This window comes from Aquila chrysaetos, chromosome 17 (assembly GCF_900496995.4).
Source record: "Aquila chrysaetos chrysaetos chromosome 17, bAquChr1.4, whole genome shotgun sequence".
NCBI lineage: Eukaryota > Metazoa > Chordata > Aves > Accipitriformes > Accipitridae > Aquila > Aquila chrysaetos.
Window position 1 is genome coordinate 25,689,815 of NC_044020.1, and position 25,003 is coordinate 25,714,817.

The following is a 25,003-nucleotide window of genomic DNA, read 5'->3' on the forward strand; positions in this document are numbered from 1 at the left end:
CTGTTCTGTTTATGTTGCTTAAAGAAGCAAGTTGAAAATACATAGTTCTCAAACCCAGTCTGAAAAAATGCTAATGTAATGTTCAGAAGGCATTCGAGCTATCTTTTATTTTTAAGAGACATGCTGCCCCAGTTTTCTTTTTTCCTTAACCAAATAAATTTAATGAGTTAGTGTTGTTTTTCACTTTTCTGGTATAGTAAGATTCATGTACATTTAGGTGGAAGATGAACAGTCACATCCCTGATTAGCAGTGTTGTGAACTGAGTCAATATGTGTTGCATCGAACTAACGGCTCATGTAAGTATTTATCATTGGATAATCAGGGCTGAAGTAACTAAGCCTAAACCCTGAATATTCCTAAACTCTTTCAGGTATAATGCAGGCCTTGTTCAAGATCTTTTTCCATGGTATGTTGAAATATCTGGGATATATATATTGAATTCAGTGTTTCACAGCTGTCTTACACTAATACTTCTTTGCAATCTTCTTATGCAGATCAGTGTTAATGATCAAACTCATGAGAAATTCACCTTGTTACCTCATTGTTTTTTAGTTGTATCCATTCCTAGAGTGCGTTAGTGTGACCCATGTTGAAATCGTGAAGGTGGTAATGCTTTCTGATGTTTTTCTGCTGTCTTTCAAACTATTGCAGGAAACCCAACTTGTCATTAGAATGACTCAAGAGTTTAAGGTCTGCTTGGGAAGAGTTTACCTTTTTTTCTGTGACATTTCCTTCATATAAGTCTGTGCCAAATGGCTGGGGTGTTTTTCATGTGGTAAGGTAAACCATAACTATATATCTGAGAGTATATTTCAACATGTACCAACGAAACAACAAGCTAGTGTGTTCTGCATTTGTGGGACACATGACATGGAAGGCATTGCCACCGAGTCAAAACACTCTTATTCCTTATCCATTCAGAAGGAAGATAAATGCTACAATTGCGTCCTTCCTGTGAGTCAGTGGGGAGAGATGGTTTCCACCTGTGGTCCCTGCTAGAAATTTTGTAGAGCTAGCGCAGTGATGGCAGTAGTACTTGAGCAGGGCAACTGAGGTCCCCTATATTAAGTGGGATCTCCTGGCCTCTCTGAGGATCAGGAAGCTGGTTCTGGTAAAGGTGCTGAAGTTCAGAAACCAATAGATTGTCCAAAAATTGGCTGTCAATTTTAAAAATCGGGACTTAGGTTGAAGTTATTCTTATTTTGTTATGTTTGTATCTGAAATTAGAGCAGTTTATGGATTTTACTGGAGGAAGTTGTTTGTTTGGGGTTTTTAGGGTTTTCTTTTACTGATGCGTATATCTGTGAAATAAACAAAGTTCTGGCAACGTCCTGTAGTGTGGCTGGGGGCTTTCAGTCCATCACAGAGGCCTATTCCACTCTTGTAAGTAATCTTTAATTTTTTGAAGATACAGAGTTAGCAGCCGTTTATAAATTTTCATTGATTATTGACTTCCTCTGTTCCAGTCATCCTGAGAGGAAGCTTTGCATGCATGATACCTACCTGCTCCCTGATTACTTATAGCTACATCCAAAAGAGGAGGCACAAAAGAAGACCCAGGAAACTACAAGCCCATTAATCTTACTTCAGTCCCTCGAAAGAGTTCTAGAAACTTGCAAGCCAAATGAAGCAGGTGATTGGGAAAAGCCAACACAGATTTACCAAGGGCAAATCATGCCAGACTAACCTGATCACCTCCTACAACAAAATAGTATTTTCTGTTGACATGGGGAGAGCAGTGGATGTTGTTTACCTGGACTTCAGCAAAGTGTTTGACACTGTTTCCCACAGCCTCCTCCTGGACAAACTGTCAAGATACAGACTGGATGGGTGGTCTGTGAGATGGGTAGGGAATTGGCTCACAGGCCACGCTCAGAGGGTGGTGATCAGTGCTTTTTATTCAAGTGGCAGCCTGTCACAAGTGGGGTCCCCCAGGGTTCAATACTGGGCCCCACGCTGTTCAATAGCTTCATAAATGATCTGGATGATGGGACTGAAAGCACCCTCACCAAGTTTGCTGATGATACTAAACTGGGTGGTGAGGTGGACATGTCAGAAGGGAGAGCCATCTTCCAGAGAGACCTGGACAGGCTGGAAGAGTGGGCTAGCAAGAGCTATGGAAGTTTAACAAAGACAAGTGCAAGGTCCTGCACATGGGGTGACATAACCCAAGAGCCCAGTACAAGCTAGGATCTGTGTGGCTTGGGAGCAGCCTTGCTGAAAGGGATCTGGGGGTCCTGGTGGACAACAAGCTGAACATGAGTCTAGTGTGCTGCTGCAGCAGCAAAGGCAAATCGGATCCTGGGCTGTATCCACGGGGCATTGCTAGCAGAGATACAGACATGATCATCCCGCTCTACTCGGTGCTTGTCAGGCTGCACTTAGAGTACTGTGTCCAGCTCTGGTCCCCACAATTCAAAAAAGATGCAGACAGACTGGAGAGGGCCCAAAGGAGGGCCATAAAGATGATCAAAGGGCTGGAGAATCTGTCCTATGAGGAAAGACTGAAGGATTTAGGTCTTTTCTCCCTGGAGAAGAGAATGCTCAGGGGGGACCTCATCACAGTTTTTTTTCAGTACTTAAAGGGCAGCTACAAGGAGGATAGAGGCTCTCCCTTCACAAGGAGCCACATGGAGAGGAGAGGAGCAACTGGTACAAGTTACACTGGGGGAGGTTTCATCTCAATATAAGAAAGAAATATTTTACAGTGATTCACTGGAATACCTCCTGAGGGATGTGGTGGAGTCCCCATCACTGGAAGTTTTCAAGATGTGACTGGACAGGATGCTAGATAATCTCATCTAGGCTCCCTTTTCCACAAAAAGTTGGACCAGATGATCTTTCAAGGTCCCTTCCAACCTGGGCTGGTCTATGATTCTGTGGTTCTACATTGAAAATTAAACTGTTCTTATGAGTTAGGATGAAAGGTAACTTTGCACACTGTCACCCTGCTTCTGGCACTAGGTTAACTATGACTAAATTGTATTGGGTTTGTCTGACATTCTCCCAGATTGACATTGGAAGGTGTGTTCTTTCCAGAGCCTGGGGGCTGTCTTCTCCTCCGGGAGTCGTCAGTATTGAGGCTGTCTGGCACCTTGTAGAACTGGGCTCTTATGTTTGATATTGATCTAAGTATGGCCCGATAGGGACAGACAGTTTGTATTATTAGCATCTCCTCAGTGCTGTGGATATAAGCTAGTGTCCCTCTGCTTAGTCTCTACTGCCAGGGGCCTCGGTCCGCTAGGCCTGAGCAGACTGCTAGTCTGCATAGCTTTGCCAGGGTTCCAGCACGAGCTCTAACCAGAGCTGAATGTTATTTTTGCAATTGGGGTAGGTATAATGATTGAGCTCTAGACTTAAGCCAATCAAATGACAAGTGTAAACTACCGTACATTCAAATCCCAGATTATCAAAAAGGTAAGTTCACTGTATTAGCCTATTTATCACAGTTATTACTGTTATTTGAGAGTGAATTGAATCCAGGGTATCTGACAGCAAGAAAGACCCTTAGAATATATATATATATCACTGTGCAATCCAGTCTGTAACTTTAAAATAGAAGTAATGCTTCAAAGTTGTTATTTTATGTTCCTGCTGACCATTAGGTACAGCATCTTAAAAAGCAATCACATTTTCAGCATTAATTAATTTATTTTGAATAAGCTGTATTTTCATGAGGCCATAGGTTTACATTCATTATTATTCTAGGATAAGCAAAGCCCTTATCCTACAGGCAGGATATCTGGTATTTTTTCTGAGGCCATTTAATTTTTGTACTTTGTTTTATTTTTTTTTTTCATGAAACTACTTGCTCTTTCAGTAAAGGTAGTGTTTGTGGTTGCACCACATCTGTTTCCTGTTGTAGTGTGTATTCTCACTGTGGTTTGCAGTATTCAGAATGGCCTCAGAATGTGAAACCCACACCACATTGTGGTTAAAAGCAGCATAAACCACTGGAGACACTGCCTCATAGCAGCAGAAGGTGGGTTTCTCATACGGGGGATTCTGTAGGGATAGGCTTCACTGTGATGAGCTGACCCATGTGGGGCTGAAGAAGGGGGATGAATGCGTAAAGCAGTATTGCCTGGGACTCAGTTGTCATGTGAATTCCAGTATGTGAAAAGATGATGCTGAAATGCTTTGAAATTGGTTGATTAGTAATTGTTTCTTTTTCCTTGTGCTTGCTTCTTTTTCCTTATGTATCATCCCTATATCCCTTGCCACTCTTGTTCTGCCTTACACCAGACTGTTTGGTTCTGTAGCTTATCGATGAAATTATATTAAAATCTCCTAAAACGCAGCCAAAGTGAGTGCAGACAATGTGGTGCCATGGAACTATGCATATGGTGGTACCTGGCTGCCAGTGAGCAGATGTTTATATTAAGTAATATTGCACAGATGTGCTCAGGTAAGATTGCAGTGGGAGTAGGGTAGTAGGTATGTGTAAGTACTTTCAGATAGGCGGCTGTTTTGTCTAGGTGACATAAAGCTGTCTTTCAAAATAACCTGTATGTGGCAAAACAAAAGTTAATTAAAAGCAGATACTTAATCCTTCTCTTTTCCTGACTTTCAGTATAAGAGAAAGCTTATTTGAACAGCTCCCGTTTTAAAGTTTGCCAAAGAAAGTTTATCTTGCACCATACGCCTTCCAGCTAATTCTCTTTGCCAGTAGTTAAGCATCCCCTTAAACATAGAAGCTTCTTCCTTTTATAAGTACAAGGCAAAGAGTGTAGTATCTAAAGATACTGCATTCTGATAGTGTTGTCTTAGTGGTTATTACTGTGTGGTTTTAGTTGATTTGCTCTGCAACATCCATCCATTCTGTGTATCTCTTTGGTCTGCTTAGCAAGCACTAATTGCCATATATTAATTAGTTGCAAGCAAATGGCTTATCTCTGTAGTTTAAGGGGGAGGGGGAAACAAGTCATCACAGAAATGCAAGATGACTGTGATATGATTAGAAAATGGGTGGTAGACAAAAGGGGATGACTAGTTTGGCTTGGAGGTGGTGACGGTTTCTCGAAGGGATGGTGGGCTTAAGGACTGTAACTCACAGTTTGTCTTACAGATGTTAAATGTGTCCCTGGTTCTAAAGTTAGCCATTAGTCTGTTGTTTAGCAACCTCGTTTATCAAAACAGAGTGTAGGAGGCATGCTGCTAGGAATTGAGAGAGCCAGCAGATGCTGAAATTTTCTGAAGTAGAATAAATGGAATAGCAGGGCTTGTTTTTGAAAGGAACTCCAGAAATTAGGCAATTATGCTGGGCTCTGAGCCCAGCTAAACAATCTGTGATAGGAAAAGCTATGTTTGGATTTGGTTATCAGTGTAAAGGACATAAGTTACAGCTTTAGGATGGTAAACGCACTACAGCGCAAAGTGAAGCTGCAAGTACTGCTCTTGACTTTCTAAAGGACCTTAGTGAGAATGCAGGGGAAAAAAAAACATTTCACCAAGTAATGCTCACCTTATTTTTGTGATTTGTGGACATTAGTGCATTTGTAGAAGCATGCCGTACATGCTACTAGACTGAAATTTTTTGGTAAGCCAATTTCACAGAGTTATTATGAGCTTTTTTTAAAAAAGTAAATACAGAGCTTAGTCCTACAAACCAGCAAGTATGCAGAGCCCCTTTCATTTTCCTGTCGGAAATGTGCACATAAAGATTCAATTCCCATTCTAACATACTGAGAGTAAGTGCAGTAATGTTGCGAAGTTTATGACCGGGAATAGTTTAAGGAGAAATTGAATTACTGTGAAGATTATAGCACTTTCTTCCACTTTTTTAGTGAACTTAAGAATATTTTATTAATACGCACATTATACTGTATGCTGAGAAGGGTATGGGTTTCAGTTCTGTTTCTCTATTCTTTTCCTCCCTCCCTCCCCATCTGTGCTTGGGTAGAGAAAAGGTAGGAATTGCTCCAAACTAGCCTTCTCATTTCTCATGAGATTGGAAATCCTTCTGACCACAAAACATCATCCATCTAGCCAGAGTTACCAAACCAATTGATCCTGAAGCTTGTCATTGCACAAGTCTTTTGGTTTAAGCCATGGGAGGAATGAGAAGTCTTACAGACTTGTCTATGGCTAGTGTAATTCCACAAGGCAAGTGAGAGATATTTGGAAACAGTGATCTAGTAAGTTACTCTTTTTCCAGTCCTTAACTTGGAACATCCTTGGCTAGTGGGAAGGATGTTTTAATGTTTCTGGGATTAGTATGCTACCTTGAATTTTGTGAATCATGTTGTTTTGGGAAGTTTTTACATTAAGGTTGTTTGTTCTGTTTTGTTTTTCTTTTTTTGGAAGTATACGTGCTGTAAAATTAAACTGTAAACTTGAAACAAGCAGAAGTATTTCAGAAGAAACTTTTCCGTAGAATTGCAATGCTGTATAATTTTTAAGCTTCTCTTAAAAGACAGGACTCTCTTCACTCTCTTCACTCCTGTCAGTATGGTACTTTTTATAATACTTGGCATTCATAAGGTACTTGATCACTTGAACATGCATACATATGTTTAATTAATCCTTTCAGTGCCTCTTTGAGGAAGTTAGGTATTACTTCTTTTTAGCAGTAGAGAAAAATGACACAGTAAATTCAAGTGTCTTGATCAAAGGTATGCAATTATTTACAGACTATTACTGTTCCTTCTAGTACAAAAAATACTGAACTTAATTTTGAAGAATGTAAAACTGGTTCTTTATTCAGACTTGGGAATATAAATTCTGGGAAGCAAACAGTCAAGAAGATGTACAGAATATGTTTGTGTGGGGCGTCCTCTTATTGCTATCTGTAACCGGGGCAAAGCTCACTTGGGAGGGACTGTGGACTACAAGATGCTGAGCCAGGACTCCTTGACATTGTAAGCTTGTCTTCTTTCATTTAAAACACAGTGTCCCCCATTTAAAACTAAACCAAGAGACATAATTCAGAAATGAGAGAGGCAGGCAACATATAACAGGCACACGTACTATTAGTTCCTAAGGCAAATATAAGGAATGTTGTGTCATAATTTCACGTTATGATCATCTTATGAGACTAGCCTTATACGTAAGGGATCCTCTGTGGCTTTTAGAGTAAGCACCTGTTGAAATACAGGGAGGGGCGGTGGGGTGGGTATTAGACTGCTGTGTAATGTTGATAACATTTTAATGGCTAGGAGATTATTTTTCAATTTGAAGTCTAAGTGTGGAGCAGCTAGTTAATTAATGTCTGATAAATGGTGACAGTTTTATTCTGTATATGTATTAAGTTTGTGTATATCCATAGGTCATGAATGCTGATGGAACTGGGAGAAGAGTTCTGGTGGAGGACAAGCTGCCTCACATCTTTGGATTCACATTGTTGGGAGACTACGTTTATTGGACAGACTGGCAAAGACGCAGTATTGAACGTGTGCATAAGCGCACAGCAGAAAGAGAGATCATCATAGATCAACTGCCAGATCTAATGGGCTTGAAAGCTACAAATGTCCGCCAGATAATTGGTGAGTGAGACTACTAATCAGGGAAGTAAAATGAAATTTAGCAGTGCTTTGCTGCAGGTATCACTTTATACCAGGTCAGATTTTTAGAAATGAGCAGAATCCATTCTATTGCATGATAACCGCAGGCTGCAGTTTGATGGGATGGGGAAGGTCTTTTGTGAGGTGCTTCAGTTCTCTATACTTGGAAGAATGTCAAGTTGAAAAACAGCCAGGCACACCCCCCCCCCCCCCCCAAAATGGGTAATTTTCTGCTGCTTAGGGAGTTGGAACAGCTCATAGGTCTGAACAACCCTGAGTCCAGTAAGGGGAGAAGAAGGATCATGGAAAATGAGAACTTCTCTTTGTAACAGCCAGCTATTAGATTAGCCCAGCTGTTTATGAAGCTGCAGCTGTAGCAGCTTTTCATCTTGCAATCTGAACACGTGCTCCCAGTATGTGAAAGCTAAGAATGAGCCAGTGTTAGCCTGTTCAGTGCTTTTCACATTAATACTCCAAAATCATCTTTAAAAATAACTAGAAGTACTTTCTGCCCTGTAGTGTCTGTGGTGTAAAAAAGCAGGATCTAGCTTTAAATTGGCTATCATTGGCTATCCAAACACTAGTAGCAGTGTAACTGTAGCATCACAGAACTCATCACTTTTCCCTGAATGTCCTATGCGGGTAGGGCTTGCAGCTTCTTGCTGCCACGTCTGGATTGTACCCCAGGAAATTACTCAAATATAGTTGAGGTATATCTTTGTGTTGCTGCTGCCACATTAGCAAGATGCCCTAAGGTACATGTGCTTTAAATGCAGCCCTCTTTCCAGCTGTTTGGCTAATTGAGCTTGGTAATGCTGGGCCTCTCTTAGTAGGTGGATTTCCAGCATGTGCAGGTACACAAGTTAGTATTGCAAAGAGCTGGAAAGAAAACACCTTTGAATGGATGTGAAAATAGATCTGCAAATTTTTCTTCTTTAGGAACACAATTGGGGTATGTAACTGGACCAGTGTACTGTAAAAAGCAGCAGAACATACGCTTGCTTACTTACATACTTATCGTCCGTTCAGTGCTTGTGCTGGGAGTTGGGAACATCAGTAGCTGTTGGAGTCCAGATCCCTTTCCCTAATGCTGCGTATGTTTCATGGGGTCAGGAAAACAAGTACTGGCTTTCCAGCCAAGTAGAGTAACATCTGTCTAAAGCATTACAGGAAATGAACAAAAATTAATTTGTTCAGAGAATAAAAGGTGAAAAACTATATGTATTTCTTAAAGCACTCAGTGTCGTTCATGCATGTGAGAACTGGCTTCATCTTCCAGCTGAAGTCAGTTTGCAATGATTGCTTTTGCTTTTGTTGCATGCTTAGGTACAAACCCTTGTGCAGAGGATAACGGCGGCTGCAGCCATCTTTGTCTGTACAGACCACAAGGCCTTCGCTGCGCGTGCCCCATAGGCTTAGAGCTTATCAATGATATGAAGACCTGCATTGTCCCAGAAGCTTTCCTGCTGTTTTCTCGGAGAGCAGATATCAGACGAATCTCTTTAGAAACGAACAACAACAACGTTGCTATTCCACTCACCGGAGTCAAGGAAGCTTCTGCTCTGGATTTTGATGTGACAGACAATCGGATTTACTGGACTGACATTTCACTGAAGGTAGAGGTTTATTCCATATTGGCTATTAAGTTGTTACAAGGTTCTTGAGATACTTAAGAATGGATTGACGAATGCAATTTACAAGATTGAAGGGATAGGAGCTTGTTCTAACTAAGAATGGCATACATTTTTGTTATACTAGCAGCATTCTCTCCTATAAATCATTTGCATCGGTTTTGCACGGCAAGGTTTTGGTAGCAGAGGGTCTACAGGGGTGGTTTCTGAGAAAAGCTGTTAGAAGCTTTCCCCATGTCCGACAGAGCCCATGCCAGCCGGCTCCAGGATGGACCCGCTACTGGCCAAGGCCAAGTCCATCAGCAATGGTGGTAGGACCTCTGGGATAACAGATTTAAGAAGTAGGGGGGGAAAGCTGCGCAAGAGCAGTTGCAGCCAGAGAGAGGAGTGAGAACATGTAAGAGAAACAACCCTGCAGACCCCCAGGTCAGTGCAGAAGGAGGGGAGGAGATGCTCCAGGTGCCGGAGCAGAGATTCCCCTGCAGCCCATGGGGAAGACCGTGGTGAGGCAGGCTGTGTGCCTGCAGCCCATGGGGGTCCACGGTGGGGCAGATCTCCACCTGCAGCCCATGGAGGACCCCACGCCGGAGCAGGTGGGTGTCCAAAGGAGGCTGTGACCCCGTGGATAGCCCGCGCTGGAGCAGGCTCCTGGCAGGACCTGTGGCCCCGTGGAGAGGGGAGCCCGCACTGGAGCAGGTTTTCTGGAAGGACTTGTGACCCTGTGGGGGACCCATGCTAGAGCAGTCTGTGCCTGAAGGACTGCAGCCCGTGGGAGGGACCCACGCTGGAGCAGTTTGTGAGGAACCACAGCCTGTGGGAAGGACTCACGTTGGAGTTTGTGAAGGACTGTCTCCCGTGGGAGGGACCCCACACTGGAGCAGGGGAAGAGTGTTGAGGAGTCCTCCCCCCGAGGAGGAAGGAGCAGCAGAGACAACTTGTGATGAACTGACCCCAATCCCCATTCCCCATCCCCCTGCACTGCTGTGGGGGGAGGAGGTAGAGAATTCTGGAGTAGAATTGAGCCCAGGAAGAACGAAGGGGTGGGGGGAAGGTGTTTTAACATTTGGCTGTATTTCTCATTATTCGACTCTGATTTGATTGGTAATAAATAAAATTAATTTTTTCCCAAGTCGAGTCTGTTTTGCCCGTGATGGTAACTGGTGCGTGATCTTGCCCTGTGCTTACCTTGACCCATGATCCTTTCATTATATTTTCTCTCCCCTGTCCAGCTGAGGAGGGGAGTGATAGAGCGGCTTTGGTGGGCACCTGGTGTCCAGCCAGGTCAACCCACCACATCATTTAAATCTCATGTACACATTTTCACATAAAGGATAAGTTTGCAAAAATTAATTTGTTTGGCAGAAAGCTGAGAAGAATGCCATATGGCAGAAGGTTTTGGGGATCACAGATGTTTTGCCAGATGTTTAATGGGGAAGCCTTGTCTTGGGTCAGGAAGTGACAATGGGTCTTAGCTATTTATTAACTTACATGGCTACTGCATGTGAGACATATTATGAATCACATGCTTTGTAAAACAGGTCTAGGGTCTAGACTGACAAATCAGAAAATGTTGAGGGTAGGTGTTTAAATGTGGTTGTTAGTGGAGAATACAGACAATACACAGAAACCTGTTATCTCTGTTATCAGTGAGTCTGGTTTATTCCCTTTGTTTTTCATGGATTGTAGATGTAGTCAGAATTGTGGGCACCAAAAATTAGTTTTTAATAAAAGGAGGTTTTCTGTAATTGGGTTGAGACCTGTGTCAGCAATAGGACCTTTGCAACTGAAGAATCGTAGAAGTTAAAAACACAGAGTTTAAGTTTGAGAGAGGTGATTTGGCTGAACTCTTTAGGTATGGTATTCATTTGAGCTGTGTTTGAAATAAAAAAAAAAAAGATCTGATCAATTTTTAAGGGTGATACAGATGAAGACTGGGATATAAACTTTCCCTGCTGTGTACTGTCACAACGTGGCATAATTAGTAGGTAGCATCCAAAATGGGAAGTAAACAAACAAACAAAAATCAATCTTTGTGTAAACTTCTGATGGGTTAGGAGTATGAGGAGCGTGTGTAGAGGGGAATATTAAGGACACAGAAAGGAAGCCCATGTTTGCCAAAAAGAATTTTGTACCATCCTAATCTTATTCCTTTACTTTCAGGTTTATAAGTGGTCGTAGTAAAACAGGGAATGCCTAAACTCTGATAGAGTATTATAATACAATTCTGGATGTATCTGCTATCACAGGCTGATCCATCATGGCAAGAGTTAAAAGAAATCTTTTGAATAAAAGACCAAGAAGAAATTATGCTTAGTGAAATGAAATTAAACCATCAATACTGAAGCACTTGCAATACTGAGCTAATCGGTCGTTAGGTTGTTTTCTTCTGTTTGCTGTTCTGTCCCGAACTTTTTCATTAGGCTGCTTTAAATAGTGTTCCGTGCTATAACATCGATGCTTTTGTATCGTCCTGGGAGAGCCAAAATATTCCCCCCTCAAAGTTGGCACTGAGTTATTAAGGTCACTTTGGCATGCAGACTGCTTAATTGAACCAGACTAGTTATCCCATTTATTTCCCCAGTGAAACGCTATTGTAATTGACACAGAATGCATTCACAAAGTACAGTAAATCATTACTTCTGAATAGCAGCGTTGTTTGCCTTGCAAATAAGTAGCATATTGTGAGATCCTCTTTCCTATGAGATGCCTAAAATCTGAAAGTGTTTAAAATGCAACAAAGAAAACAACCAGCCCAACGACAGACTGGTAAAATTTCTAATTTGCCTGTGTATCTTTGTATCCCTACAGACCATCAGCAGAGCGTTTATGAATGGCAGTGCACTGGAACACGTTGTGGAGTTTGGCTTGGATTACCCAGAAGGCATGGCTGTAGATTGGCTGGGGAAGAACCTGTATTGGGCTGATACTGGAACAAATCGTATAGAAGTGTCAAAGCTGGATGGACAGCATCGCCAAGTACTGGTGTGGAAAGATCTTGATAGTCCCCGGGCATTGGCATTGGACCCTGCTGAGGGGTAACTTGCTGATTTAATTCCATGTTTCTGAATGGTGAAAAACAACATCGTAATGCTTCCTCTAGGGCATGTTAGTTAGGCATTGCCTGTAAATCCTGAGAGAGCTGAGCTGGGGAATACAGCCTGGTAATTTAGAGTATGAGGGCTGGAGGAATACTCTCTTAATGTCCTGAATAATCATTAAGAATACTACAAAAAAAAAATCAGAGCAGCTCATTAAAAAGGGATTTATATTTAGTTTTTTAATTAACCACAGAATCAAAGTAGTTTTAGGTTTATGGAATTCATTAATTAGAAAAGGACTATAGCATTGAAAAGAAAATATTTGTCCTTTTAAAAATGAAGATCCTTTTTATCACAAGTTAGGGTCCAATAAAGGTATTAAATGATTTAACTTGAGAGTGGGGGAGTGAAGCTTATTGTCCAAGAATAAGGAAGGTGTTTGTTTCTTTAGATAAGGTACCCTTTTTAGTTGATATGGACAGGGGAAGCAAGGACAGAGAACGAGAGGCAACAATTATACCCACCTATCCCCAAAATGAAAGATTTCCTGAGAAGAAACTTCTCAGTTGGATTCAAATGTAATAGCAAAAGTAGGGCAATAAGCAGGGGGAGGGAGGAAGGAGCGGGGCAAGGCAAGGCAAAAACTATTTAGCTTCTGAAATAGCTTTTCTAGCATGAAATGCTCATTTGACGTTAACTAATTACTGCAAACCCTTTTTGGGGTTATACCAACATTGTATTATTCTTATTTTGCAAATGAGGGAACTTCATTTTCAAGTGTTATGAAATTATCACAGTTTCCAGTAATGCTGCAAGAGTTGCAGCAATGCAGAGAACTTGGAACATACTCCTCCTGCTTCATTTCAACAAGGTGGTGGCAACTGTCAAACGGAGTTCTGCACTGCCCCCAGTGGGACACACAGATGGGGTTCAGCCCTGGCGTGCCAGGGGCTGCCTGGACAAGTACATCAGAGGGCATCCAAGACCAGATTGTTAGATCCAGTTACTCAAAATCTGGTTGTAACAAAAGGTTGCTATGGATGATTCTAGTTTTATGCTGGGAATAGTTTTTTCCAGGGATTATTGTAATTCAATGCTTTGTCTCTTCACCACAGACCAGGAAAAAAAAATTACTTTAGTTTTGAGTCCAAATGCCTGGTTTTCCTTTTATCTTATAGCTGAGCTATGTCATTGTACTTTACATAGAAGTTTTCATAGCACTGCTACCATGGGAGCAATTCTAACACTTAGGTCCATGCTGTATACAACTAGCAAAATTTATGCACAAAATACTTGCAAAATTTTAAGAAAAATCTTAAGAAACGGTGTCTAAAGAATAGTTCCCCCTTGATAATCGGTTTCTGAAGCAACCTTTCCCACTGTGTCGTTCGTTGAAATTAAAAGCATTTCACAGGTGTTTGTTACTAGAGGTATTAAAGCAGAAAGGTGTAAACATTGGCTAGCTATGTCTCACTTGTTTTTAAAATGGTATTGGGTTTACATTTTGGAATAAGTGGCTAACTAGCCACCAAATGTCATATATACACCCCTCTCTACTGTACAGTGCCTAAAAAAAACCCAAACCCAAAACATGTACAAGTCTGTGCCTCTGCCAAATGAGGCATAAACTGGCATGTGAGTATGTAATAGTTTGTACTTCTGCTCCAGTGGAAATGCCATACAATTTTGTGTCATTCTGCCTTTGGCTGAAATGTAACACACTGTTAATGTGGCTGGTTAACTTAGTTGTGTGGAGATGAGCAGTGGCACCTACTCGCAAAAGTGCCCTGCATACCTACTTTTTTGTATTCCTTCATTTGATGGACAACTGAATAGAAACAGAAGCTAAGTGCCATGGAAAATATCTTGCTAAATAACCAGGTATAATTGAAGGTTCCCAACTGCCAACCTTTTGCCTCTTAACTGACGTGCATACATTAGTTGAGATTGAAGTGCTTTCATATAGAACTTGCTGATGAAAATCCAGCTCCAAGTGGAAAAAATAATGTTGGAAGCATTTTGAGGAAACTTGACTCACTTCCTTGCTTGTATTTTGAAAAAACATTTAGTGTAATGGCGCCTAATAAATGCTCGAATTTACAGCTCTTGTTTTTCTCTTACTCTTTCTACAGATTTTTGTTTTGTTTTGTTTTTCCCCTTGAGTTCTCTTTTGGATTAAATGTGATTATTTTTTTTCTTTTGTCCTTTTAATCAGGTTTATGTACTGGACTGAATGGGGTGGTAAGCCAAAGATTGATAGAGCTGCTATGGATGGCAGCGAGCGGACTACTTTGGTACCAAATGTGGGACGTGCTAATGGCCTAACTATTGATTACGCTAAAAGACGACTGTACTGGACTGACCTCGATACCAACCTGATAGAATCCTCCAACATGCTAGGTGAGCCCCAGAGCCCTGGGCAGCATCGTGGGGATGCTGCTGCTTTTTGACCATTCCCTGTGGCAAATTATTGCTTAAATCATGTGAAGATACATATCTTAAGACAAAAATAGATTTTTTCAAACTGACATGCTTTTAACATTTGCTTCTATAATTGATGATTGTGCAACACAGCATTTAGCGAGGCCTCAATTTTCTTGTAGGTGATATAGTTGCTCACAAAGTTAAAATTATACAAGCTGTACGTGTTTTCAGTTATATGTAGGACAAAGCTGTCAGCTCCCAGTGTTTTGGAGAGTCTTGTTTTGCTGCTCTGAAAGAGCACTGGCAAGTGCATAACAAACGCTTCCATCATTTATAGAAAGAGAGAAAGCCAAGATAACAACAGCTTATTGGACATTTTTCACAATATAATTTAATACAATTTGGTTTTTAATCTTTGTTGGTATTCTCAGGGTTCAGGAATTTTTTTCCCCCAGTATCCTGCACACTAAGGAGCTTTTCCTGGCTAGTTCTGGTCACCAGGGGGGTTCTCTTGCACGCTGGGGTCTGTATGATTGTTCTATAAACTGGTCATTACAGCTAAATGGAAGTGGAATATTTTATGCTTTCACTGTCCCAGGGTAGTGTACTGGGGACCCAAGCCCTCTCAGATTTGCACAGTATTTTTTTTTTAACTTCTTGGCACTCAGGAGAGTAGACTGCCTTGTTGTGTGCCAAATTATACAGATTAGCGTTATCACTAGCCAGTATTTAAAGCTAAAGGAGTTAGTTTGCTTTAAACAGTACATTTGCAATAGTGGAACAAAGCTAGAAAAAGATCAAACCAGGAAAATGCATTATAGGAATTATATGTAATAAAAAAGCTTTTCTTCAGCTTCTCATGTATTTTGGTGGGCTGTTGAGGCTGGCTCAGCGTTCCTCTGTGTGCCATGGAACTGGACACAGTATTAGAATTTCATCTTTCTTGTGCCTGTGGCTAGTGACAGCAGAGTGCAGAGCTGTGCATCCTCATCTTCGCTGTGCAAAGAGGGAATGACCTCTTGCTTCGTAATCTCCCATTCATTTTCTGTGACTAGACAACAGGACATCCCATGGCAATGAAGTGGTTGAAATAATTTCCCCCACCCATGCCCTGCTCCTTAAGGTCTCTTAACATTTCTATGGTATACACAATTAACTGTTTCCTACCTTGAGTTTCTGACTGCTCCTTCCTCTTAAGACATTCCAGAGACAGGTTAGTTTAACCTTGTGCATTTAATTTTTCTCATAATACGATGTAGAATTTTATTAAGCTTGTACAATTCTCTGTAGGCTGAGACCCATATGTGGTGTGAGAGATGCTGAACTGGGAATACAGTGTCAGGATCCTGCATCCCCGTCACAGGGATCCTGTTTGTTTCAGAGAGGAGGGAAAGGACAGAATCTTTCCGAGAACCCTGATCAGTTTCAAAGCTGAGACTTTTTTCTTTAGTAAAATACATTCTCTTCTGTGAATTGCAAGCAGGATTAGCACATTTCTGTGATATGCTCTGAGACTTCAGGATGGTCTTTTGAATGTTGTACATTACTTTATAATTTACTTCTGTAATAGTGAAATAGTAACTTTAAAGTAATTATGTGTTAACCTTTCCATGCAGGGGACATGTCAAACAGCATTAAGTAGCATATTGTTTGTCCCCATATAATTCCGCTTTTTCTCTCCCTTCCTTTTTGGAAACAGGCCTTGACCGTGAGATTATAGCTGATGACTTGCCTCACCCATTTGGCTTGACTCAGTATCAGGATTACATTTACTGGACAGACTGGAGCCGGCGTAGCATTGAACGAGCCAACAAGACCAGTGGCCAGAACCGAACTATCATCCAAGGGCATTTGGATTACGTTATGGACATCTTGGTGTTCCATTCCTCCAGGCAGGCAGGCTGGAACGAGTGTGCGTCTAGCAATGGTCACTGCTCTCACCTGTGCTTAGCAGTCCCTGTTGGTGGTTTTGTCTGTGGCTGCCCAGCACACTATTCCTTGAACTCTGACAACAGGACTTGTAGCGGTAAGCTGTAATGAATGAAAATAAAACAGAGAAGCAGATGTGTTTAGTAACAGATGCAAGCATTGTACTTGGAGGAAAGAAGAGTTTTATTTTTACATGAAATGGTGAAGCTTGTTTGCCGATAGGCCAAGTTAAAGCTAGTTTCTACTTTTAATACTGAATGTGTATTTGAAAAATTTTTGGTTCCTTAGCCTCCCTTTTTCCATAGGAAGCAGGATATATGACTGGATAAAGATGGCAATAAAAATATGGGGTTTTAAATATAATTTATGTATTTTTAAATATAATTTTCTAATACTAAAATCCTACTGACTTTTTAGAGAAGACAGGATAGTGAATGCAAAAAAAAAAAGTCTTGCAATGTACCAGTATCACCGTAAAATTGAAGAGTGGCTGTTAGTGAACATTTTCAGTGACTCGGCTAATCTGTGTAAACAGAAAAGCTCAAAATGCTTTTCATTTTGTATCTGTCTGTCACACACTCCTCAAGTGCTTGCTTGCTTGTTTATTTATCTGCTTATTTATTTCTATTCTTGCCTGACATAAAGGATATATGATAGTTTGGTCTATATTCTGGACTTTGCGTAGCCTTTAGGTGGTCAAGATTTAATTCTATAGTAGCTGTGTTTGCTGGCTGATGAGATGCTGAGGTGGGCCACTCTCGCACTCCTAAAAGTGTTTCTTTCTCAGTGAGGAGAAGCTTGGCTCCACGGCTTCCCCAGCACTTCAGATTTCTGATCTCAGTGCAGCCAAGCCCCATTTTTCTTTATTGTTGTGCAGAATATGAACCGCAAGGCCCCTCGGGCTGTGTGTAATTAGTTTCTAACCAAATAATTTATCCATCTCTCAATAACTGGCTGCCAGTGAGGCTCTCATAATTTTGGCAGCCACACTGGATGGCTGATTTCCACTGGTGTCATTCAGATTAGTCAGTGGGTGAAGAGATTCATGGTACGGAGAGACAGATTGTATCTCGTCCACATTATGTATGAGTAGAGAGATCCAACTGTTGTTTTAAAGCCAAAAGCAAGGCAGCTTGTTCCACGAATGCCACCTCATGGCATTTTTGAAAATCATGCTCTTCGGAAAGCTCTGCTTTTCTACCCTGCCATGTGTCCTGTACTCCTCCTTTCCTTTTTTCATTTTCATTACAAGGGGCGCTTGCATGACATCCAGTTGTCATGCCAGATTCTTGTACTCTTAACACTCGCACACCTTCCTGTGAGTTAGAGGCACGGCTGGCACCTCTCTGGTGATGACTGTGATTTTGCAGGTGGAGGAATTTGACTTCCAGTGGAGCATAAGTAGCAAAATGATCAAAGGTCATGTTTTCTTGTGAAAATGCTCTTGGAAACAAAGGAAGGAGAAAAATACAGGAAATATGTTGTGAGCAGATAAAACCATTTCCCCGCGGTACAGTTCAGGGCTGTTTGTAAGGTATTAGGAGTTTTCCTTCTGCCATGTTCAAACCTGGGAATTTTCCAACTTCTCACTTGTAGGTAATCGGAGACTTAGGCTTCTCTGCATATAATTTTTTTTTCTTGGCCACTATAATTGGTGCATGAATCGTTTTAACTTTCTCTTGCCTGTTTTACTTGCTTATGTACTCCTGAAAGTTATTATTAGCCCAAGCCCTGTCTAGAGGCCGGTTCCTCCCTTCTGGATTACCCTGCTCATGTGTGCATAGATTCTTTTAATTATGGGAAGGACACACTGCTCTGATGAGATCTGGTATCTTGTCAGACCTACCATGCGTCGTGAAGTTTGAAGGCAGTGTTACACAGGAGACGTGCTTGTTGCATTCCATTTGCCTGCCAAAAATATAGTTAAAATATGTGACTATTGGGAGGGAAAATGATGAAAACTGGGAAGGGATTTTTGAAATTGGTACTGTTTCAGAGATGTGGGGGCTCAAGGGGAGAAATTCTGCTGTTGCTTTTTGTAATGAACCATCAATTCAAAGTTGGAAGCCAAGCAGTGGCAGTGAGAAGGTGTCTTTGGGGAAAAATGGAAAGAATTTAAGGTGCTTCTGATGGTATGTTTACTTGCACTGTTTTATCTTGAGCTTTTTTCCCTTTCCATTACTCTCTTAACTGCTTGGTAAGAATTCTGATGTTTTCTGAATCTATTATTTTGCTATACACATTCATATAAACTTTGCTTTGCTTTTTTTTTTTTTTTTTTTGTGCTTTCTTCCACGGTTTAGACCTAAGTAGAAGGCAGCTTAAATTATTGGAGAAACGCTTGGAGGGGAAATACAGGTTTTCCAGAAAGCAAAAATATCTTGCAATTAGGCTTGATTGTTATAGGATGTCAGGATTGAGTGTTAGTTACCAAGGAAACTCCCCTCCCTGCCTTTTTTTTTTTTTTTTTTTTTTTTTTTTTTTTTTCCCCTCAGCAGCCAGAATAAATGTTCAAAGCGTATGCCTAAAATAACAAAGTAAGGTGATGATGTTCTCTGGAAGACTTTTGCTACCTCCCCTTTCCAAGGTGCTGCCTTACCTGTTTTACAGGCTGGATTGAATGAGTACAGTGTCCCACTGCTAATCTCTCCAGACTTGTGCTATAGAGAATTGATTGTACAAACTTCAGGGAGGCTGCAAACTGCATTTCTGGCTGCTGGCTCTTGTGCCGCTTTGCACAGCAGTGGCTCCAGGTAGACCGTTATTGAAAAGAATGCTGTGAAAAGAGAGAAATGCTTTAACTACCTCCTCTGATTTCTGACCCAGTTATGTAATGCTGGGATAACTTCTTTTTAATGATGTGTTAAATGCCTTGTGCGCTTACTGTAAGACGCAGCCAGTAAACTTCAGCTATATGGGGTGGGGAAGTCTTATTTTCTGATGTTTGATGGTATTTCTAAGAAAAAAAATGATTTGTCCAGGAAATTTTTGCTGGGCATCTGGAAAGCTGGAGGAGAGCATCAGATTTTTTTTTTTTTCTGATTGCAGGTTATCATTCCCAGATGAGCACCTAAAAATAAGAAAGATACATAAATTTGAGAAGAGTGAATAGATTTTTCTCCAGAAACACATCTTTGCACACACCTAACATTTTCCTGTGAATTAGTTGTTGTTCCATTCCGGTGCAGGCAGAAGGAGGGTTTGTGGGAACAGGACTGAACACTCTAATGGCAATCTCTCTTCCCTGGGACCTCTAAATGAGGAACCAGTGCTGGCTTTTGCTCAGCTCCCTCTGCAAGTAGAATTGTACCTAGCAAAAGGTTCAACTTCAAAATAGTGGAGCTGCATTTCCCTGGGACCTCTTTAGAAAGAAAATTGACAGTTCTTTGAGAGGCATGGTTGACCATTCTTCTTTGAGGTGACTTTGACAGAAGTCTTCACATTCATTAGTCTTGCAGCTTACAAAATTATCTTTGTCTGTCTCATCCATGTTCAGACATTTATCATAAAAAGAGGTCATTTGAAGGGCTTTCCAAACAGATCAGAGGTTGGGATTTTTATGTTTTGTTTTGATTTTTTTTTTTTTTTTTTTTTTTTTTTTTTTGGAAGAGGGAGAAGGGGAATGAAATAATAGGTGCTGTCTGGTTACATATAGCAGTTGTCGTTACTGAATGTAGAAATACACAACCTTATTGCTATGTGTAACCCTTTCACCCTCTTTTTTTTTTTTTTTTTTTTTTTTAAACCCATCAAGCTCCTACAACCTTTCTGTTGTTCAGTCAGAAGAATGCAATTAATCGCATGGTGATAGATGAGCAGCAGAGTCCAGATATCATACTCCCTATCCATAGTCTGCGGAACGTTCGAGCCATTGATTATGACCCCTTGGATAAGCAGCTGTACTGGATTGATTCTCGGCAGAACATCATCCGGAAGGCACAGGAGGATGGCAGCCAGGTATCCTGCGGGTTATGGAATTACTAAAAGATGAGGAAGGCATGCCCCACACCCAGCAGTGAATGATTGTACATGGATAATTTAGATATATGGACTTCCTATAGATTACTAGCTGTCACTTAGCAAAACAGGTGGCATCTGGAGTTTCTGGAGACCTCAGCCGGTGATCTGGGAGGTGCAGCAGGAAATAAACCATGGAAAACAAAGGCCAACTTAAAGATACCGTTGTTCACAGTGCATTATTCGCTCAATGCTCTCTTTAGGCTGGGGGCTCTTGGAAACCCATATTTGAGAGAAGTGAAACATGGATGGGAAGCTTCTTGGGAGAAACGGAGTGTGTCAGAGAGAAGGAGGAGTTGGAAATGAGCAGGGTGCAGGGGCTTTGATTCTGAAATGAAGAGGGTGGGACTTTGTGAGCACACAGGTGTGTCTGAAGCCTCCCAGGTTCTAGTGGGGATAGGAAGAGAGTTGTTATCGACCACCGAGGCACTGAGCCGGGAGGTTGAAACTAGTGACCTATAAGAGATGTAGCAGGCTTGGGAAAATGTATTTGGCTGGGGAATACAGAAAAAGTAGAGTAGGGTCGAAGGCAAAAGGTGATACAGGTTTAGTGAGTTTAATTGTGAGCTATGACTGCTTATTCATTTTCACATTTTAAAATAGATTTTTTTCTTATTTTTTGAATGGGGGAGGAGCAGGACACTAAGATGAACAACACTGAGGTGTTATATTCAGTTTAATTTGTAAGAGTGTGTGGTTTCTGGTGGTGGGTGTGGTGGTAGTTGGATCCTGCTGAAACGCCCTTCAGCCTTAACTCTTAATTTACCAGTGTTTTTAATTTTGGAATATCTAAATAATTTAACACCCAAAACTAGTTAAAGACACCAGGTTTTTGCCAGCTTCAGCAGAATAGACAAGTGTAAGACTTGTAGGCACACCCTTTCATAGAGGTGACAAGCCAAATAAAGTTAGGCAAATTTTATGGTGAATTTTAATTTGGGGGTGAGAGGGTGGAGGCTGCTCACCTCAAAAGCATGAAGTTTTCCAGAACGATTATGTAAGGCCGTGTTTTGTGAGTTATCAGTCCTCATAAGATTTTTTTAAAAGTTCATGAAAGATGTCAGTTAGGTTCACCTTTCACTGTAGGGAGAATATGCAGTTTCTTTCTAAAAAACATAATAAATTAAAAAACCAAAAAGGCATGTGAGCTCCAGAGGTCTGGACAGGTAGAAGGCAAGAGCTTTGAAGCAGAAAGGTGTTAGCTGGATATGCTCTAAAGTCACTGTTGTATGCTAGCTGATATCCTTTCTGTCTGTTGGCAGTTGCCTTCCCATTTATTATTTATCCTTATGTTATGTCCCCCAAGTGTGATGGCAGCGATGGTGGAGAAGAATGAGGCAAGAATTTCAAGTGCTGTCTTCATTTTGCCTGTGTTTTTATCTGTTCAACTGCAGCTTTGGGAATTAGTGGTGATGTGTTTCTGTTGTAGAGTGCTAAATGTGCTGGGTTTGGGTCTATCCAAACTGAACTTAGAGTTGTCAATAAGGCAGAGGAAACATGGAAGCTGACCCTGAATCTTCAACATAGAGACAATTTGGACTTATAGGTCAAACTTGCTAAGTCTTATGAGCTGCAACCAACTTAGATGATTGCCATTACAACAAACCATCAGGACTAAGTGTCTGTATCTGATCAAAGGTGTTGGTGAGGCAACTGGACCTGGGTGTCTCCTTACTTTATGATAGTATTTTGGCTGCCTCCTTTTGTTGAGCAGTAGTTTGATGTGGTGCATCCATAGCAAATAAAATTGCTCATGTTGGATCAGATTAAATGCTTTTCTGTGGGTTGCTTTTCTTTCCTTTGTAGAGCCTCACTGTTGTGACAAGTCCAGTTCCCAATCAGAACCTAGATATGCAGCCTTATGATCTGAGCATTGACATCTACAGCCGCTATATCTACTGGACCTGCGAAGCTACTAATGTGATCAATGTGACACGCCTGGATGGGAGACCCATGGGAGTGGTGCTCAAAGGAGATCAAGATAGGCCCAGGGCCATTGTAGTGAATCCAGAGAAAGGGTATGTAGCTGAAATAGTGATGTGGGGAAATTCAGGCTGAAGGTCTTGGGAATCAAATTGTTTTCTTGCTGCTGGCTGGTTTCTGTTTGTCAGAATAAAAACTTCTTTGACATTTGTTAAGATGCCTTGGTCATATAGCAAAAATGTGGAAAGATCAAATAAACCTTTTTTTTTTTTTTTTTTTTTTCCTCTAATCATTCCTATTCCAGATACATGTATTTCACCAACCTACAGGAAAGGTCTCCTAAAATTGAGAGAGCAGCATTGGATGGAACTGAAAGAGAGGTCCTTTTTTTCAGTGGTTTGAGCAAGCCCATAGCCTTAGCTATTGACAGCCAGCTAGGCAAGTTGTTCTGGGCTGATTCAGACCTGCGGAGAATTGAAAGCAGTGACCTTTCAGGTATAGTAGCACTTTAATTCAGTGATTCATTTGTGTGGTGTGGGTGTGGGGGAATGCAGAGAAAGGTGTCGTCTTTTCCTTCCTACTATAAACAGTCTGTACTGTGATTCTAATCGCTCCCTAAATTCCCAGCCAGGGAATGTGCATGATTCATGCAGCGTGCCTTTACAGTCTCATGCCTCTATCTGATTTGCATTATTAATTGCTACACATGCTATTTACTTCAGTTTCTCTCTGCAAGACCTTCGTATGGTTTCCCAAAGTCAGTTCACAAATAAATTGCAGCAGTTTTGGAAAGGGGAGGGAGAGGGTTGTTTTTAAAGGCAATGGTTTTGTTGCAGTAATCTGTCAATCAGAGGAAGGTTTCCTGTTAGTGGAAAAATCTTTCCTGCAGAGTTAAAGCAGCAAGTATGCAGGTCACTTACGTACCTGTCATTTGGGGTGAAATGATGTGAGAAGGATAGAGCAGATCTAACATCTCTCTGTTCTCAAAAGGCAAAAACCTCTCTCTTCCAGCTATGGAATTCTCTTTGCCTGCTCCCTAAGGTTGGTTATGCTGCTTGTCTGACCTCCTCTGTGAGTTGATTCAGCTCACTTAACCACATAAGCAAAACAATAACCTAACAATATACAGAAAAAGAGAAATAGAGAACAGTGTTCTGTTGGTTTGGAAAGCTGAGTTGGTTCAGGAGAAAGTCCAGCAAGCAACCAGAACTAGAGCAAGAGAGGAGGAAAAATCATGCAGTTAGATTGGGTGTGAAAGAATCCCTTTTATTTATGGCTCTTATTTACTAGCCGGATCCAGCAAGCTGCTGGATCAGCTCAGCTGTCTCATGGCTTTGCTAGTAACTTGTTGTGATATGAATTGGGCTGGATGTTGCTGCTGGGAGTGACAGGATGTTCTGAGCACATAAATACCCATCTCCATTAGGTGATGGAGTATATGCCCCCTTCGCACTGCTGCTAGTGGAGGGCAGTGGCAGAATTTCTCCTTCCTTTGCAGTAAGTCCATCCCCAGTTTGAATAGTGCGTGTCCTTGTACTTCAGCTGAGTGTTTTCTACTATCAGAAGCATAAGTACATGCATAAGGAAGGAAGGACACACTTTGCAATCTGTGAGTGAGTTTGAAAACTTAAGAGTACGGTAGTTTGTAGTAATGACTTTAACTGATGACATGATACCTTCATTCAAAGTAGTAGCACGTAATCCCATTGACACTGCTGTGATTTTCAGCCTTTTATTAAGTTGCTAGCATAAGCTTTTGTTTTGGAAAACATTTTGTGTTTTCTAGTTGGTTGGAATTGAGGCTTAGCAAGATAGTAATTATTTTTCAGTGATTCATGTGGTGTGTCCCTGGAAGATTCAGGGTCACTAATGAACTGCAATACCTTGATTGTTTACTATTTTAAAACACAGGACGTAACCTGAGTTAGTGAATTATTCTAAAAAAAAAATGTGGTATGGTGTATCTCAGCATGTTCTAGGCTATCCCAGATCCAGGGTCTGCATGAGTCAAGTAATGGGCGGCAGAACATCACATGTGCTTTGTTTCTCTCTTTGGCTGTTATCTGCCAGAAATCAACACACCAGAGGAGGAGATGGGTCTAAATTCTAATTCACTCTGGTTTTAATGATTCTGCTTTTTTTTTTTTCTCTCTTAAAGATGTGGCTGTTGGATCACCAATGCTGTGTAGGAAAAGCTCGCCATATTTTCAAAGAACATGAAGAAAAATCATTCTAAAACCTCTCTTGCTTTTTGGCATTTGCACCACAAATAGATTGCTATAATCACCGCAATAAATTGCTAACTGCTGAGATGCATTCCTGTGCTTGGGAATGCTGATTAATAGGCTCTTTTGACCGGCAGAGTAATTTTTCTGCATGTTAGCTTCTTAAAAACATGCAGAGTCTCTTGTTCTGTCAACTCTGTAGACGCCAGTACCCATAAAGAGAAGGAGAGCTAGAATGCCTTTTATGTGATGCAGTCCTTCTCTTCCTCCCTGTCCTTCAGGCATGCAGTTAGGACTTGGTTATGCTGCCCAA

The 25,003-nt window shown here is 41.2% G+C and overlaps 1 protein-coding gene across 1 annotated transcript in view; it reads left to right on the top strand.

Annotated features, from left to right (window-relative positions):
• LRP6 (LDL receptor related protein 6) overlaps positions 1-25,003 on the top strand; it is a 131,107-nt gene that overhangs the window by 85,214 nt on the left and 20,890 nt on the right. The window contains exons 8-15 of the mRNA XM_030040981.2: positions 7,269-7,485; positions 8,830-9,119; positions 11,943-12,169; positions 14,388-14,572; positions 16,296-16,622; positions 20,280-20,482; positions 22,349-22,560; positions 22,770-22,960. Of these exons, the coding sequence (XP_029896841.1) occupies positions 7,269-7,485; positions 8,830-9,119; positions 11,943-12,169; positions 14,388-14,572; positions 16,296-16,622; positions 20,280-20,482; positions 22,349-22,560; positions 22,770-22,960 (1,852 nt within the window). The remainder of the gene's footprint in view (positions 1-7,268; positions 7,486-8,829; positions 9,120-11,942; positions 12,170-14,387; positions 14,573-16,295; positions 16,623-20,279; positions 20,483-22,348; positions 22,561-22,769; positions 22,961-25,003) is intronic.